Genomic DNA, 18,148 nt, shown 5'->3' with positions numbered 1-18,148 from the left:
CTCTAAGGTTAAGGACGGGCAGGAAAGTGAACTCAGCGATGGGTCCCAGCTCCACCTCCTCCACCTGCAGAGGCAAAGACCGCTTTGGCCTCAGACTTCACCAACTTCCAGAAACTACGGCAAGACATCAACCTAGTAGGGGGAGAGAAGCCAAGTTCTAGTCTTCAATCAGAAGAGCGGAACTGCCCTCAACACGACACTGGCTTGGGAGGTAAGATTTGGGGATGGTGAGTCCTGGAGAAAAATAGGATTTTGGTGTGGGAATGGTGTTATTTCTGTTTCTGACCTCCGCTTGCCTCATACTGGGCAAGACATCTTCATGCTTCTGTTTCTATAATTAAGAAAATGGGAATTCACTTCTTTCCAGCTAGTTCCTAGTTGATTTGGAGCGGAGCTGGCTATGTTGTGCAGAGGAGAGGGGGTTGGACAGATCCTGTGTCACAGTGAGAGGCACAGAAGTCCAAGGCTTGCTAGTTGGTAAGAAATCACCAGTTTATTGAATGAAAAATCCAACATCCACTCAGTCCCTCCCACCCCACCCCTCTCTCCGGCCCCGAGAGAGCAGCGCGGCCCAGGAGACGCTCTGGACAGCAGGGCTGAGCCAGGGTCAGGGCTGGAGGAGTTTGGGGGAAGTATGGAGAATGAGAAAAACACTTTTCAAAATGAAGTTCTGTGCAAAAACTTCTAGAAGGGGTGAGAGGGCACCGGGAAAGCTCTGGAGGTGCTGGCGGGGATGGAGGGCCGCGGCTGGGATCTCGACCTGTGTGCTCAGCCTGTCCTGAGAAGGCTGGTGGTCGAGGCTGAGGAGGGGCTCAGACCCCGAGCCGAGGTGAGACGGAGGGGATGGAGCCTGCTGGAGAGAGACCTGGCTGGGAGGATGGAGTGTCTGCCTAGGCCAGGAGCCCAGGAGTGAGGACAGGAAGAACAGACCACGGAAAGAGAGACAAACGGACACGGTGGGAACGGGGAGACAAAGGGGCTGGCGGGTCACAGACAATATGTTGGTGGGGGTCTGCCTCCCATCTCTCCGAGTCCAGAGTTTCAGGAAGAGGCAGAGCCGTGCTGGGGTGGAGCGGGTGGGAGGCAGAGGGAGGAGAATCATCCACAAGGGAGGAGCCACAAAGACAGGGACTGGTGCCCAGGCGAATCACACGGAACCACCAAGAGACTGGCCGTGCAGAGAACCAGAGAAACGCTCAAGGACATATGCAACATCTAGAGGGGACCAGGGGTGGTGAGGAAGTCGTGCATGGGGGGCCGGAAAGGCCCCTCCATCTCAGAAATACATGGCATCACCATAGAAACACTATCCTGGGGGTGAGGGAGCAGGGAGCTGCCCCTGGGACTGTGAAGGGGCACACAGTCCCATGGGCTCAGGGTACCCTCTCACCCTCCACGGGGAGAACCACGCAGTAGTGGGAAGTGGCCCTGGCCCCCATTCGTGGCAGGCAGCTGGGCTTTAGAAACCGAGAGGCGGCGGGAGGTGCGGGCTGGGCTCCCTGCTGGGGGCCAGGATTCCAGGTTTCCTATTTCCAGGAAGGGAACCAGTGCCACATAGGGGAAGAGGCTGGAAGTCAGGTGAAGGAAGGCCCAGAGGACTCAATTCCAGGGACGGCACCAGAAGGCAAAATCAACATGCCTTGGGCCTGGAGCAGGAGGGAGAGGAGGACAAGGAGAGAGGGAGGGAGGGGGCTGCCCAGGGATGGGACTGAGCAGTGGAGAGGGGAGCAGTATCCCCAGTGGCAGTGTCCTTCAGGACTGGGCAAGTGATATTAGGCCCCAAGGCCAGGAAAGGGGTGCTGGGCCCGGGCCTGCGGGCCTCCCCCTGCCCACAGGCGGTGAGGCTGGTGGCAGTGCCAGGAGGGAGAGTGGCCAGGAGACAGGGCCCTCAGGTGGCCTTGCTGCCACTGAACAGTCCCACTGGAAAGTGCTTGACATGGGTGGGCCACTGGGCCGCCAGCTGGAAGAACTTGATGTCACTCCACTCGACTCCGTCGATGGACACTAGGGGTGACAGGGGAAGGGGCAGGGGTGACCAGGGCTGCTAAGGCCAACTCCCAGGGTCCCTCGGGGAGGGCCATCGCCTCCCTGCCCCACAGTCCCTTGTCCCCCTTCTCCCGCCCTGCCTCTCGCCCCTCCTCCCGCGCCCAGCCCGCACCTCTCAGCATGGTCTGCTGCTGCTTGGCTGAGCAGATGAGGCGGCTGATGCCTTCGATGACCTGGCTCTTAGAGTCCACCTCCTTTTCTCGAGGTTTCTTGCTCAGGAAGATGGTGGGAACTGGAAAGCAAGCAGGAACCCGGTCAGTCACAGCCTCTGGAGGCGCAGCCACCCCTCTCCTCCCCCACCCACACCACCCCCTCTCTTCGTGGGAAGGGGAGGTGATTTGGAGAAAGTCAGTCTTTCCTCCCCTGCTCTCTAGCTCTGGGCTGTGTATCAGGATCTTCAAGTTCTTGCCCTGTCCAGCACTGGTCTCCTGACCTTGGCTAAGTTCCCGCTCCTCTCCCCTCCCTGGGCCTTGATATCTTTATCTGCGTAACGAGGACCTGGGGCCAGATGGTCTCTGAAGTCCTGTCTAGCTTGAATGTTCTAGGCAGCCTGTGGGACATCTCCTTCCTGCGCACTAGCGTGCCCGCGCGAGGCTGTGTCCCTGGGGTTGGGAGCGGGGCTGTGCAGCAGTGTGTGTACTAGCTCTGCCTGGGGATGGGGACATCGGGGTGAGCGCTCCTCGTTCCCCTCCCACACAGGAAGAGGCAAGAAGGAGGGCCCTGCTGACCTGAGAGGCCCACCCTAGGCAAGCCTCTGGGGTACAGTCGCAGGTTTGGCTGCAGGCCTGATATAGCCCTGCCTGCCCCCCAGGTGCCCCTGTGGAGCAGAGGCACGAACAGAAAGAGGCCCAGCTGCTTTGGGAGTGCCGGGAGGAGGGAGAGGCCAGCAGCTAGAGGAAGCCCACTTCCTGAGAGCTGGGGGGCTGTGGGGGCCTGAGAGCCCCCCCGGCCTGCCTGTGGGGCAGATGCACAGCCAGATCTGTGGGTTTACAAGTGCAACCGACAGTGGCAAGCAGTGCCCCAGCATGGCCTGGGTGTGGGGATTCCTGCCTCACTCACCCAGAGCACAGGACCCCCAACTCTCCCTCTGCTGCCTGAAGCCACCCCTCTTATCCGGAATGGGCTGTATTCCCTTTACTTCTTAGAAAGCAACTACCTGCCCTTTTGCTCACAAAGGCTTGACTGGCCTCCAGGGTTGGGTGCAAACGCTCTGATCCATGGGGCCATGGTGACCTTGGTGATGTGGCATGGACATGTCCTCCTCTGCCACACAGTCCACCCCTGAGGGCAGTGGCTGGAAAGACTTCTTTCGTTGCGGCAGTGCTAACTGCCTCGGCCCCTAAGGTGCTGATGCTCAGCAGGCAGGGACCAGTGACTCACTGGGGACTTCAGTTTCCTTCATTACAGCAGGAATGGCTTTGTTCCACAGGTGAGACAGGACCCCTGCGGGACCCTAGGCTGGACCACATGATACATGTGCTGCTTTGCCCTCATCCAAAGTTTCCCAGAAGCAGATTCTGTCCCAGACCCTGAGAGAGGAGATAGGGAGGGCTAGTGGCCCTGATTGTCCCTGGCCTCAGAGGTCACTTACCTTTCTTGTTCTTCTCTTTGGTAACCACAGTCATTGCCATGGTGCCGGAAAGCTGGGCCTCCCCACCATGGGGCAGGCGGGACACCTGCACTGAGCGGAAGACACTCTTGAGGGTGTTCTTGGAGCTGGCGTCCCTCTTGTCACCTTCCCTCCTCCGCTCCCCAGGGTGGCCCAGCCAGTAGTCCACCTGGAGGCCAATCACGTCCCCATATGGGCTGTTGGGGCTCCTGGAGAAGGGGAATAATAATGGAGAGGTGCTCTGCCCTCAGTTCCCTACTGCATGCCACACAGGGGGTGGAGAGGGGACCCCGAGGCTCTGGGAGGGCGAGAGGAGGTGGCTGGCTAAGTGACTCCTCGTTCCCTCTAGTCGCACAGACTGGTTCATGTGGGAGCAGAGGGTCAAGATATCTGAGGACAAAGCCAGGAGAGGGTAAAGACCCGAGTCACCACGAGAGAAGCAAATAAAAAGTCCCGGGGGGACGAGGCAGGCAGAGAGGGAGGAAGCGTTATGAAGGAAGGGTGTGTGCACATACACACACACACACTTGCACACGTGTGCACACACCCAGCAAGCAGAGCCCTGGCAAACCCAGCCAAGGGCCGGAGATTAAGTGGGGCAGAGGCGGACACCTTGGCAGCTCCAGAGCAGCGCCGCCCCAGGAGAGCCAATGGATGCTGACCTGCGACTTTCTCTTATTTATGGCACTTCTAGCCCAGGGATAATTTTAGCTCCAAGGGGAAAAAGAGCTGATGTTTTCTTGAAAGGAGGTGTCAGACACAATAGGTACACAGGCTACAAAGTCATCTGACGTTTCTCTATCTGCCTGGTTTCAGCAGTTCCATTAAAAACAAGCTTAAACTGGACAGGAAAGGAGGTCGAGGTAAAGGGCTGGTCCCCAGGTCCCCGGGGAAGCCTGGAACTGTGAGGCCACTGGGGCATAACTGGCTGTGTGGGATTTCCTCCCTTCCTGGCACTGTCCCTTCGGCAAGTCAGCAGAAGACCACGAAGGGAAGTGACAGGGGACGGGAGGGCAAGGGAGGATGGGGTTGGAATTCGAGCTCCAAGGCAGGCCTCTCACCACCCGAGAATACTTCATCTTCTTCAGGGACCAGGACACTGTCAGTGATGGTTCTGGAAAAGCCACCAGCCAGCGCCTACCTTCCCCGCTACTCAACGACCATCACAGCAGAAAGAGAAGGAGGCGAAGGCAGAAGAAGGGGCATGGGGAGGAAGGAGGCGCAGGAGCTCCTTTTCCTGGCACAGGCCCTGCTCTTTCCCACCCCCGAGCTTGCTCCCCTGGGATTCCCTGCGGGCAGGCGGCTCCAGCCTCCCTTGGGGCGGCTCCAGCCTGCCTCTGGCCTCAGCGCAAGAGCTGCCTCCCCAGGGAGGCGTCCCTGCCCACTCGATCTAAACTTTGGATATTTTAGATCCTAAAGAAATCCCCTCTCCCTTCAAACCCCCTGGTTTTTCACAGCACTTACTGCCGTCTACACAGTCTGAATTTCTTCACTGCTTCGGCAGCGCTGCCGAGGCCCAGGAGCCTGAGCCCCAGGACAGCGCGCTGCCCGTCTTACTCCCCGCGACAGCTCCGCCGCGCTGATGGACAGACTGAAGGCACAAAAGCAGGCGACACCTCCGTGTGCCAGGCACTGCCACACCTGCTCCCACTCACGCCTCACGACAAAACTGTGCCGTGGCTACTTCACCTCCACTTTCACAGACGTCAGAAAGGAAGCTTAGCAACTTGCCCAAGGGACAAAGATCCTTGACCCAACATCGGTCAGGCTCCTGAACCTTCTCATCTGTGCACATCCTTGAAAAATCCAGTGTTAGCAACAATCCCACCCTCCATGTCCGATCTCCCTGGATATCTGAACAGGGTCCTCGCCCCACCACCCCCGTCAGACAGGAGACATCTGAGGCCCTGGCCTGTCTTCGGCAGGAATCCTGTCAGGTCGGTTTAGCCAGAATCCCCTGAGCCCTGAGGTTTCCTCTCAGCGATGTCCATCCACCGCCCCTGACCCTGCGCCATGGCTAGAAATCCCCATTGCTCTCGCTGTATTTGGAGTTGGGCCCAATCTCTCCCCCGACGGCGAAGGCCCACCGCAGTGGCCCCTGCCCCTGTTGCGGTAGTGCCCACCTTGAATGGTCTCCCTTTACCATGCTTTAAGAGGCGTCATTCGATAGTTTGTTCTTTCACACAGGCTCATACAGCAGACGTAACACAGAACCAACACCTCGAACCCAGGTGCGTCCGACTCCCATGTGTCCCCCAGCGAGATACGTGCACAGCACTTTACAGGCTATGCGGGCTCTCTGCCCTTTGTCTCGTCCAACCCTATAACCGTGAGACGGGCAGGCAGACAGTATCCTCCATTTTACAGAGCTGGTCGATGACTTGCCTGGCCAGTGACCTAAGTCTCTGAATTCCAGGGCCACTGTTCTCACCATGATTCTCCTCTCTAAACCCAGCGTGCTTGTCACTATTCTACAATGCTACGGCAGCAGGGAAGCCTAGGGTCCTGGGCTCCGATGGAGGGCATGGCAGCAAAGACAGGCACAGGGGAGCCTTACCCCACAACGGCGAGGGCACTGCTCATGGACGGGGAGGAAGGAGGCGTGGCCGTAGCGTCTCGGCTCAGGCCCGAGCTGGAGGGCGGTGATGTGGAGGGCACGGTAAGGCTGACCACAGGCGAGTCGTCTCCGTCGCCTGTCACGGTGGAGAAAACACAGTCGGCCAGAGGAAGCCACCCCTGACCTGTTGGTGGCAAGGAGTCAAGGAGCCCGTCTCAGCTGCAGCCTTGCTCTCCTCCGGGCCTTCCACTCTTCCCCTCACCCCTGCTGCTGCTTCAACTGGGGGGAGAGAGCGCCCCGTCTTCCTGCTCAACTCTGACTTAACCCAGGGCGCCAAGGCCTTCACCTTCTGGCTGCCAGACAGAGAGGAGGCCAGAAGGCACCACCCTCACTTCACAGAGGCACAGGGCCCCGGGCTCACCTGCAGTGGAAGGAGAGTCTTCGACCAGACCCACCTTCACCACCTGGGAGGGGAGAAGAGACACAGCCTTAGTCCTCTCACCCAGCTGGACACCTGATCCGACTGGAAGCAGATGGCCGGCCACAACAGCCCTTACTACACAGTGTTTTCACAGGCTTTGAAACCTTTGCAGAGCCAGAGCAGCCCAGATCTTTAAGAGACGTGAAAAAACCCAGTTCCAAACACCGAGGGGGCCACAGGAGATCTTGCGGCTCTTCTCCGGGGATGAGGGCAAAGCCACCTTGAGGGCAGGAACCATTTTGGCATCCTGATCTCATCTCTTTTAGGATCACACGAGCGGGAGGCCACCCTCTCGTGTCAGAGAGGGAAATGAAGAGCCCCTGTGAGACAGCCCAGGAAGCTGGCAGTGTCGCGGGGAGGCACTCGACGCCCGCCTCACCAAACTAAGTGAGTGCGCTGACGTGCTCAGACCAGCCCCCGGATTCTGGAGGAATACCAGTGAGGAGGGGGTCCCAGGCACCCACCCCCGAGGCAGTGGTGTTGATTTCAGCTCCCCAAAGAATTTTAGATCCCTCATAGAGAATTCTGGGAAGGAGAGGGGGCCCTCCAGTGGCCAGCAAAGGGCACAGCTAGAGACAGACTATTTGAATGTCATGGCTGTGGCTTGAAGTGACAGGTCAAGTCCTGTGAACTGGCAGGCCTGGGTCCCAGCACCTGGCAGAGGTGCAGCAGAGCTGGGAGTCATGGAAGCTGGACCCTGGGGACTGGCATGGAGTGGCGATCACGCACACACGATTCCTTCGAGGCTGCTCAGAGCATGACACTGCCATTCATTAAAGTTTGTCTCAAATTCTCTACGCAGCCTTCTTTTAGTTCCCAGAAAGTAACACATCGACGCTTGGAACTTCCTGGATATGACTCCCCCTCTCCCCTTGGTGCTGCATGAGGCTCCTTTGTTTATTTGAATTCAAAATTTTTTTTTCTCTCTCTCTCTCAGCTGCAGGCCAGAGCGGGCAGCGACCCACAGCTCCCTGAAGATCCCCCAGCTCCACGAAGACATGAGTCAAACCACTGGCCCAGGCTATGGGCCACAGTCCAGGCCCTCCAACATGGCTATGGGAGCGGTCTGAGGGACTAACGGGGACTGACTGGCCCTGCCCGGCGGGAGGCTTTGCAGGGCCTGGGAACAGGCTACTGAATTTCCCCAGGCGCAGTCATCTCCCAAGATGACTCCAGACATCCAGAATCTGGGACAAGCAGAGAGCAGAGACGGAAGGGGGCTGGCCCACACCTGCACATGCCCCTTCCCCCTCAGAAGCTAGGAGGGATCCTCAAGGAGACTGTAGGAAAAGATCTGAGCTGATTGGGAAGGGAAATTCGAGTCTCCTCAATGGAAACCTGAGTTTTCAGTCACGCCTCTGTGCTGGGCTTTGGCCCCGGCAGGGTGTCAGCTCTGTCCCCTCCAGGCTCCTTCTCCAGGTCGGTCTCTGCCTTGTGGCCCAGCTACCACTAAATGAAACAAAGGCCAGTACCACCTGACACCAAAGACGTCCGGGAGGTTTTCCCTTTCTTTTCAAAATCCCCTCATCTAGAGACTCCCCTCGAGCAAACAGGAGGGAAGGGAGAAGCCCTTTCTCTCAGAGGACCCTCCGAGCTGAAGACAGAAACACCTAGTTCTCGGACTTCTCTTCAGAATGTCATCTGTCAGTATTTCCAAGGCAGCTTTCTCTTCCCTGAAGCCTGGAGAAGCTATGCTCTGGACACCACTCCCTAGGCCGAAGCACCCAGTTCAGGGCCCGGTGTAGGAAGTACGAGATACCAGTGATGGTTCGTGATGTGGGGAAGGAGGACACTGAGAGGAACAGCTCAGAACACGTCCTAGCCCAGCATTTCTCCACCTCGGCACTGCTGTCGTTCCGCGCAGCACCGTTCCCTGTTGTGGGGGCTGTCCTGCGCACCACACAATGTTTAGCAGCATCCGTGGTCTCTACCCACTACATGCCAGTAGCATCTCCACTCCCAGTTGTTGACAACCAAAAATGTCTCCAGACATTGCCAGATGTCCCCTGGGGGCAAAATCGCCTCCGGAGGAGAGCTACCGTCTAGATGAGTCTTATTTGTGTGTGTGCTGGGGGAGGACAGGAAGAATGGGGTATAGAGGAGGGGAGTCAGTACTCACGCCAATGAAGGGGATGAATTTCTGATAAGAGTCTTCATCAGGGCTGTTGGGGGAAACAGGAAAGCCTTCGAGTTAGCGGGTGAGACTGCGTGGGGAGCGGGCACATAAGCTTTTCACAGTTTACTGTGGCTTCAAGGAGTCCAGACACTACATGACATCTTCCCATCACATCTCAGGGTGGTACAAGGAGCCACCAAATGGAGGCAAAAGACCTGAGTCTGCACATGACACTCCCTGCTTCCATGTCGGAATTTCAGTCCCTCGGGTGGGCTTCTCTGTACTGAGGGGGTGCCCATACGGGTGGGGAGGCCCAGGGCAAGGAAAGGAGGGCCAGGATGGGAGGCAGTAAAAAACACTGTCTCTCATATTCTGTCTGGTTCCTACACAGGGAAATAGGGGTGGGGAGAAGGAAAATGTGAAAAAGCAAAGAAAACTCAAGATTTATCTAGCCCACCCAACCTATTTTTAAGAAATCTCTCAAAGTCAAACTTACAACTTATGCCTGCAGGTCAGCATGGCTTCAGCCACAGGAAGCTGGTGTGTCACGCCTGCCCCATTGACATACTGCATCACCCGCCCCACCACGTCCAGTTGCTCTGCAGAGAAGCCAAGAGAGAACGGCCGAGCTATTTCAGCAGGCAAACTGAAAAACCCTCTGAGAGCGCCCCCTTCTTGAGACCCATCAGGAGACACTAGGAGCCGAGGCAGAGAAAGGTTCCGACGATCCGCTGGTTTTGAATCTAAGGAATCATGAGCCACGGCGCCATCCTCTCCCTCGAAGCCTTTCCCAGGCTCGTCACGCCCCGGCCTCCTGTGACCTAGAGGAAGCCCCCCCACCTCTGCCCCTCACTTCCTCCAAGGTCTGTTGACGCATGTAGCACCTCTCAGCCTTGCAGAGCTCAAGCCCTCTCTATTCCTGGCTGCCTTCACTCCGTACCTCGGGGAGAGACACGGTGCAGGGTTATTCATTTATCAACAGCCCGCCTAGGAACTATTCTCTGCTTCTTATATTTGATCTTGGCAGCTAGATGTGCCCGCTCTTAGCCCTCTGTATTTCTAGATGTACAGGAGCGGAGTAAATAGTATGAACTGAAAACATCCAAGGTGGAAGGGCTGCACTGCAAACACGAACATGCAAAGGGACTGGGAGGGTTCGAGCCACAGGGAGGAAAAGCAGCATGCTCCCCGACCCCCTCCTTCAGCCAAGGCTGGCTCTCCACCAATCAGGCGACACTGTATCTCAATCCCTCACAGGGGCCATTACCTGACACTGGGGGCTCCGAGCGACTGAACAGATCTCTCCAGCTGGAGTCAAGGAAGGTACTGCCATATCTACTGTCAACTGAGCCCAAGTATTTGGCTACAGGGTGGGAACCTGTTGGACAAAAACCAAAGAAGATGAGCTGGTTTGGGATGGAAGGATGGCCCTGGCCTTTGGGCTCCCTGACTATCCCTTCCTAGGACCCAATGCCACCATCTTGCTTCAGGAGTGGGATCTGCCGCATCTTTACCAAGGGGGATGATGAGAAAGCGCATGTAGCCAAGCCAGTCGGAGGTCTTGCTGGCCAGCGACTTGACAAAGAACCGGAGGATGGAGCTCAGGTAGCTCTGGCCTCCTACGGCTGCCACCTTCACCGGCCGCGGCATGGCAGAGTTGCAGTTGCAGCTGGGGAGAAGGGGACAGTCACGCCACATTCAGGAGGTTCACCAGCATCCTGCTCAGAGGGCCCTGAGCTCGGACTTTACTTGATCTCAACAACCCACAGGGTAGAAACAAACCAATAAACAAAATAATACAGAGGCAATAAACCAGTGTTTTTGCAATTAAGAGGGAAGTCCAGGATCAGAGGGGGCAGGTAATTGTCTAGAAGGAAGACAGAATTAGAAGTGGCTGAGGCTAACGGGGAGACAAGTCAGCAGAGCTCCTGGGTCAGCAGTGTGTGTGAGCATGTCTCCTTCCCACAGGCAGGGACTCGGGGCCCTTCTGGGAAGGGAAGGCCCTGACTCTGGACGCCAAGCAGCGTGGTACACTCATAGGGAGGGGAGTAAAAGGTCCGTGTAAAACCCTGGATTCTCCCCTCCTGGCCTTCTCCACCATGAGTTTAAGAAGAGGATGAGGCGAGGCCAGGTGTGGCAGAGTCCCGGTGGGGAGGCGGGGAGGGCAGGAAGGTGATATTTTCATGCCTGATCCTCCGGGACATCAGAGCACCAAGCACGGGCCACGGATTCCCGGTCTGATGAAGCCAGGAGGTCCTGTTGATGCTTGGAAGGCAGGGTGGGAGGATGAGGTCAGAGGGAACCCCAAAGGGCGGGAGAGAAGCCAAGCCCTTACTAGCGCTGGATACGGGTGAGCAGAGCGGACAGCACGGCCTGGACCTCCACAGTGGAGCAGGTGCACACGACAGGCTTCCGCTGGTCCTGGAGCAGCTCTGCCACGTACTAGGGGGCAGGGAGGGAGAGGGGCAGGGACATAGGTGAGGGCCACAGCAGGGGCGCTGCTCCCCCACAGGTGCCAAGAGGCCAGGCAAGGCCCAGACCAAGCTGCAGGGCCCTGTCCTCCTTTTGACCACAGCTGGGCAAAGGTCAGGTTTCTGGCTGCCAGTGAGGAGAAGGTGGAGTGAGACCCCATGTAGCCTGAGGCTCAGGAATCTTTAGATCTAATGTCACCTCTGTAGCCCACCCTCCAGGTGGTGGGGCCACTGGGGCAGTGGGATTCTGGCACCAGGATCTAACCGGGCGACAGTGGTGAGTGGGAGCAGGCGGCTTGCTCTGCCCCTTCTGAACTGCCTTTGTGGAAAGTAGTGGCAAGCTCTGGCATCTGACAGCATTTTGTACTTCTCAAGGCACCTTCCTTCCATCATGCTACCTGATACATAGAACCACCCTGGAAGGAGGGCAGGATAGATAATATTGTTGCTTTTTCAGAGATGAGGAAACTGAAGTACAGAGATTTAGTACAGAGTTAGTGACTTAAGGCCCTATATGCTGGGAAATGAAAGAACTGGGACCAGAGCCCAGAGCTATCAGTTCAGTTCAGGGAGGGAGGGGCCTGAAATACGGGGATCCTTTTCCTTTATTTTTCCCCCAGGAAGGTTAGCCCTGAGCTAACTGCTGCCAATCCTCCTCTTTTTGCTGAGGAAGGCTGGCCCTGAGCTAACATCCGTGCCCATCTTCCTCTACTTTATATGTGGGACGCCTACCACAGCATGGCTTGCCGAGGGGTACCATGTCCGCACCCGGGATCTGAAGTGGGGAACCCCGGGCCGCCAAAGTGGAACGTGCGAACTTAACTGCTGCACCACCGGGCCAGCCCCGGGGATCCTCTTCCTATCTCCCCATGCCCTTCCTTTCAGATCACACACTCCAGGGGGTCTCTTGCTCCCCAGAACCTCTCCTCCCCAGCCCTGCCACCTCAGTGCTTTACCTGGCCCTGCCAATCAGCGGTGTTTACGAGGATGACATTTTCTGGGAGGGCTGCATCTGACACCAGGATCTGATTCAGTTGGTCATATACCACCTTTCGTGGAATCTGCAGGGACAAAAGTGTCTGTCAGGCAGTCCCCGGGAGCCTGAGGGTGGGGCTAGGTGGACTAGGGTAAAGAATTCCTAGAGCATTGAGGGAGAAGGACCCTAGGCCTCTGTGGAGGAGACCCAGTATCCCACCGGCCAGACCAGAATGGAAAGGAGGAGGAGAAAGAATACGCAGGGTCCTCAGAGAACACTCTCCGGCACCAGGAACAAAGCCACAGCGGTGGGCCTGGCAGAGCGAGGGCAGACAGAGCTGGAGACGCAGCCGCGTCCCACGAAGGGCAGTGATGCAGGGAGAGCAGGAGAGCCGCCAGGAAGGAGCAGGAGAGGAGGAGGGGGACAATGGCCAGCAGGTGCTCACAGAAATGAGAATGAGGGCAATGGGGAGAGAACTAATGAGACCGGCACTGAGCGCTGTGTGGGGAGCCCTCCTGTCACAGGGAACAAAAGGCCTTTCAGAAACAGTGATTAACAATAAGGACAATACCTCGCCCCAGGCACTGGGATATTCTAGTCTCTGGTTTATGTTCAGCTATGTAATAGCGTCAAACTCAGGAAGCCACACAAACTGACACAAACCTTCCTCTCAATGATATTTATGAGGTAAAGGAAGAGGCTTGCTGTTAACTCTACAAGAATAGTCATCCTGTGAGGGACGTCAGTTTAGAGAGGTTCCTTCTCCAGGCCCCTGAAACCGCTGGCCTTCAAAAGGAGAACACACTTCCCCAAGTCCAGTTTCTTCTGCGTGTCTATTCCAGCCCACTCTCGGGTCTTTCGATCAAAATATTTTAATATTGTTGATGTGCCAGCCTGAAATGACAGTAACCGGCCCACCGCAGTACTAAAGGTATCAGAGGTCAGGCTGGTGGCGTCCGATGAGATTTTAACGGCTGCCATCCTCTAGAACAGCTGATTCCCCACACAATCTCCAGACTAACGTCTGAGGGAGGCAGAACAAACCAGAAGGGGTGGAATTGCCACTTGGGGCTGGGACAATGCTAGCTGGCATCTCTGCTCCCTTCCCCATTCCCCACAAATCAACACTGAAGCCAGTTACACACTAGAAGCAAACAACACGTACGTGAGATTTCTCTGATTTAGGTCTGTCTTCAAGACTTTGATTCAGAGCATTTCAAAGTATTCTTTCTTTCCTCTCCATCTAACTAACAAGGAAGATGACAAAACGGAAACCATGGTCCAGGGAGGCACAGAGGGTCCTGGCCTCGAGTGGGGACAGTGTACCTGTGTGCTGTGGCCCAGGTCGGGGGACCGCTCGCTGTCAGAGCTGTTGGTCCTCTCACTCAGGGGCTTGGAGAGCTGCCGCTCCTTCAGGGGGGTGCTCCTCTTCTGCCGCGGGGTGTGCACCCCGTCCACTTTGCTGCCAGAGATGTGGGAAGGAGGTGGTTACACAGGCCCTCCAGCCTTGAGCCACTGCCAGCCTGCTCCTCCCTAGGCCGCAAGCCTATGCTAAGTGTGGTTGCAGCCTCGTACCATCGGCTCGGCTTCCTCAGTTCCACCCCACGTTCTAGGAGCTCCTTCCAATCTCGAGTACCTGGGAGAGGCAGAGCCGTGGACATCCGTTTTGCTGGACTTCATGGGGGTTTTGACTTTCTCTGGCACAACCAGACTTGTGCTCACGTCTCCAAACATGTCCAGGTCAGTGATTTCCTGCCACGGGGAAAGGAAGCACCGAGGGTAACTTCTCACTCAGTGACCACCCAGAAGCCTCGTGGAGTCCTGCCAGGGCCCATCACCGTCACGAGAAGAGAGCAAATCAATAGGTCTCTCTTCCTGGAAGCACGTGGCTCTAAAACTCCTACCGCGCCCGAAGAGGACACTGTTACTGATTGATTCAACTGCGTGCACCCACTGTGCTGGGCGCTGCCTCCTGTTATTCGGTCTGTCCTCCACATTTACGAGCTATCTGTAGACATGCAAACCTGGACCGATGATCCAGCTTCTCCAGGTGAGAAGGAGCGAGTTTTACTCAGGAAGCAGCATGACTGGAATTTCACTTTGAAATGACCACTGTGCAGTACGGACCAAAGTGAGGCAAGAGTGGAAGCTGGCTATTCAGATTTCTATGAACTAAATTAATCTCGAGTCAGGTCTAATGATGTGTCATACACCAGCTCTTTAGTGCTGCATTATTTACTATAGGAAACCTAAGCTTAGAATAATTCTTCCTTGAACTCTCTGCGAGGCTGAGGCACAGCACACCCCCCGATGGTCTTAGGTGAAGTTCTCTGCTCCCCCCAACCTGCTGTGCCCAGCCTGTAGTCCCACTGGATGAACTCTGGCACACCCTGCAAAGCCCAGCTCAGATGCCCTCCCTCGGCAGCTGGAATCCCTCTGTCCTTCCCTGGGCCTCCAGAGAGCCTCTGCACCAGGTGAGCACAGGCTGGCTTTCCCCCTAGAGGGTGGCGTCTTGATGGCAGAGACCATGGTATTCTCATCTTGGCACCTTCAGTGCTCAGCACGTGTAGTTGCATAGTAAATGTGTGTGGAATTCAATTTTTAATTAAATTGGGCACCCCAGCCAATTCATTCAATTTCACTAGGGCTTGGCCTGCACTCCTGGGCAGCTCCAACATCTCTCAGAGAAAGGAGGTGACCAGCAATCACGTGGAGCTCTAATGTTGTGGGCTGCCTGGCCATTGGAAGAACACCACTGGAGGAAGGGAGGGTTTTTCAGATGAAGATACTGGTCGTCGTCTCTCAGAAGTAAATGAGGGTAACAGATAGTGAGAAATTATCCAAATGAGCATTTGACTAGGTCTAATTAAAGGGCAGAATGAGGACACTTCCGGTTTGCTAATTTGGGGAATAACTGGTCTCCAGAGTAGGTTACGTTCCATGGGAAAGGATCTCAGGAGAAAGAGACTGAAGGACATTCACAAGTCCACAGACTTAGGCAAAATTTCCAGGGTGGCCCTGAGGGTCTTTTTGCCTTTATTTCTAAAGGTGCAAAAACTACTTTAAATGCTGAAACGGGAGGCTGAACCATACATACCAGAGTGTCTGTTTCAGTCAAGCTGTCATCTTGATTTTTAATCCAAGCAGATTTGACTTTTTCTAGAGCAGCCAATTCCATCTGCAAAAATCACAATAATTAGTCATCACCAATCCAAATAACTACCACTCCAACTTGTTTTCTGGGTCCCTAAGAAGCTTAAAATATTTTCAGTTAATCTGAAGACCTCACCAAATCTTTGGGATTTTCATCTTATAAGGGGTATATTTTTGTGAAAACTAAGCTTCAGAAGGGTCAGGTATTTTTATAATCATTACATCAGTAACACATGAGTTGGGGAACCCAGAAATTCTTACTCTCACAAGATGTCCCTAGGAAAGAGATGGCTTTGTCTGGGATCCACAAAGTCCTGACCCTGGATTCGGTAAACACCACTGCCCAGGAGGGACATTCGGAGCCTCTTCTGCTTGTCAGAAGTTGCTGAGAAGAAAGGAGGATCTTATAGTTCAGGTCTTTGATTTTGAGACTAAAGACATCCACGCTAGCCAAATGCTTTTTGCTTGGCAGAAACATCTAGAAAACCCTCAAACAGAATATACTAAGCAAAAAGACACCCAATGTTAAGCCATTTAGGTGTGAATTAATTCTCCCTTTGTCCACATCTCTTACTAGTATTTCTCATAAATATTAAACATGTACCTTGCAAGTATAGATACACAACCAGATTTTTCATATTTGCTAATATTGCTTCAGGCTGTGCTGGCGCCACTGTCAAAGTCATGAGCAATTGAGGGTTGTGGGTCTCAGACAAAGGGAAGGTATTGGCCTCAGTGAATCTCTTTAGTTCTTACGCGGAACCAGGGAGTCAGAAAAGGTCAAGGATGTCCCACTTCCTCCCAATTACTCAAAGTCCTCTCTCTGAGTAAATTATATAGGACTGGGAAATATCAGGCTAATAATAATAAGCTCAAGGGGTCACTTGGCAAACTAATGAACAAGGCTCACAAGAGCAGGCCCGTGTTGTACTCTGAACCAGGGTTTCTCCATCTCAGCACTACTGACACTTTGTGCCACATCCCTCTCTACTGCGGGGGGTTGTCCTGTGCAGCGCAGGATGTTCAGCAGCATTCTGGCTTCTACCCACTAAGATGTCAGTAGCAGCCCCTTACCCCTCCCCACTTGGGGCAACCAAAAATGTCTCCAGTCATTGCCAAATGCTCCTCAGGAGGCAAAAGTCATCCCTGGCTGAGAACCACTGCTCTAAGTCATGCAAGACTAACCCAATGTCCTTGAACCCGACCTTGTGGCTCCAGATCTTGAGATGCTCTGGCTCAGAGCCACACACGATAGGTTGCCTCCAGATTGCACAGCTAGTTCATTTACACATTGTCTATATGAATAACCAATGTTAACAGGGTCTAGAATCAAGGAGAAGTCCTGGTCAGACATAAGGCTGAAGATGATTTCGCTCAATTTCGGATCTCAGTATGACAAATGAATTAAACATGTTTTAAAGAGAATGAATTGGGGCAATACGGCCCTTCTGTTAGAAGGTTTGCAAGTAGCATGCCCTGTTGTCAAGCCCTATGACAGCCACAGCATTGTTTCCATGGCAAAGTTGCAAGATCTGATAAGACCTGCAGCTTGCACTGGGGTTGGAGGGCACCTGCCAGCTACTCGCTGACTCATCTAGATGTTCCAGTTGATCCCAGCAGACTCCTGATTCTCCAAGTTCCTATTCCTGCTCCTGTAAATACTGAGGGCTTTCCTCACCCCAGGACCCTGGAACACTGGCAGCGCAGTAGCTGAGTCTGTCTAATTGTGTAGCCTGGAGGCAGATGCCCTCAGGCTGAAGCACCGTGCTGTGGGGCGATGCTGGCTCTGCAGAGCGCACACACCTCTGTGTGTGGGGGGGGGGAAAGGGCAGAGTGGGCTAACATTTTAGGCTCTGATTCTTGTCAAGTACTAGTCTCTAATGCCACATTTTCAGTGCCACGGAAATGGCGACTTCTAGCAGCAGGCATTCTTGGCTGAAAGTCAACAGCCCTTGGCCACCCGGACTGAAGCACTGTCAGCGCCTATTGTCATCAGCTTGCAGAAATAAATTATGTCGCTACTGTGTGCCCAAGTCTTGGGAAAAATGCAATAACTCTAATAATTTGTATCAGCAGAAATTCCTTTTGCTTTTAGTGATCAATCCTCTTGAAACTTGGGGAAAAAAAGGGATGATTAAGAAAAATAAATAACAATGCTTGGAAATCAGGAAAGAGAGGACAAGAACCAGGCAGGGCGTGCTCGCCTGCCTCCGTCTGCACGGTCTCGGCATCTTTCCCTAATATATGCAGAAGTTCTCGGTGTAAGAGCACAGCCTCACTGTGCAGTTCTCAAAGTACCTTTCATACTAAAGGATTCCAAAGCTCCACACCCACAGCAAGACATATGGGGCTCTTCAAAATAGAAATATCACAGAGAAGCAGCAAAGCGAGTCTGAAATCTGGCCAAGGAAACCATTATTTGAAGGACTCTAAAAAGACATCCAGATTCTACCTATTTTGGGAGTCCAGAACGGAAATGGCTGTAAGGGAAGATAATAACAGTAACAGCGCGTACATTTACTGCAGCCTCCCCGTGCAGTAACTCGAGCCACCCGTCAGGCAAGCACCAAGCTAGAGGTTTACCTGCGTTCTCTCGGCGGAATGCCACACTGCCTTGTAAGGCACGTGCTTTGTGGAGGAGGAGACGGCGGCCTGGTAACTGCCCCAGACCACACAGTCAGTGGAGTGGAATCAAGAGTCATCCTCAGAAGTCTGAATCCAGAGCACGTGCTCTCAGCC

The 18,148-nt window shown here is 54.7% G+C and overlaps 1 protein-coding gene across 3 annotated transcripts in view; it reads right to left on the bottom strand.

Annotated features, from left to right (window-relative positions):
* Positions 1-465: 465 nt before the first annotated feature.
* Positions 466-18,148, bottom strand: part of PACS1 (phosphofurin acidic cluster sorting protein 1) — a 128,231-nt gene continuing 110,548 nt past the window's right edge. For all 3 annotated transcript variants that reach the window (XM_070488206.1, XM_070488207.1, XM_070488209.1), the window contains exons 11-24: positions 15,354-15,434; positions 13,893-14,008; positions 13,583-13,718; positions 12,237-12,341; positions 11,145-11,251; positions 10,324-10,478; positions 10,077-10,187; positions 9,306-9,408; positions 8,813-8,855; positions 6,634-6,676; positions 6,213-6,348; positions 3,638-3,864; positions 2,159-2,278; positions 466-2,004 (exon numbers count right to left, since the gene is read on the bottom strand). In XM_070488206.1, coding sequence (XP_070344307.1) covers positions 1,889-2,004; positions 2,159-2,278; positions 3,638-3,864; positions 6,213-6,348; positions 6,634-6,676; positions 8,813-8,855; positions 9,306-9,408; positions 10,077-10,187; positions 10,324-10,478; positions 11,145-11,251; positions 12,237-12,341; positions 13,583-13,718; positions 13,893-14,008; positions 15,354-15,434 — 1,599 coding nt within the window. In that variant the 3' untranslated portion in view covers positions 466-1,888. The remainder of the gene's footprint in view (positions 2,005-2,158; positions 2,279-3,637; positions 3,865-6,212; positions 6,349-6,633; positions 6,677-8,812; positions 8,856-9,305; positions 9,409-10,076; positions 10,188-10,323; positions 10,479-11,144; positions 11,252-12,236; positions 12,342-13,582; positions 13,719-13,892; positions 14,009-15,353; positions 15,435-18,148) is intronic.

The sequence above is a fragment of the Equus asinus genome, chromosome 17 (genome assembly GCF_041296235.1).
Source record: "Equus asinus isolate D_3611 breed Donkey chromosome 17, EquAss-T2T_v2, whole genome shotgun sequence".
In the NCBI taxonomy this organism is placed as follows: domain Eukaryota; kingdom Metazoa; phylum Chordata; class Mammalia; order Perissodactyla; family Equidae; genus Equus; species Equus asinus.
This window is presented reverse-complemented; position numbering and strand designations above follow the sequence as displayed.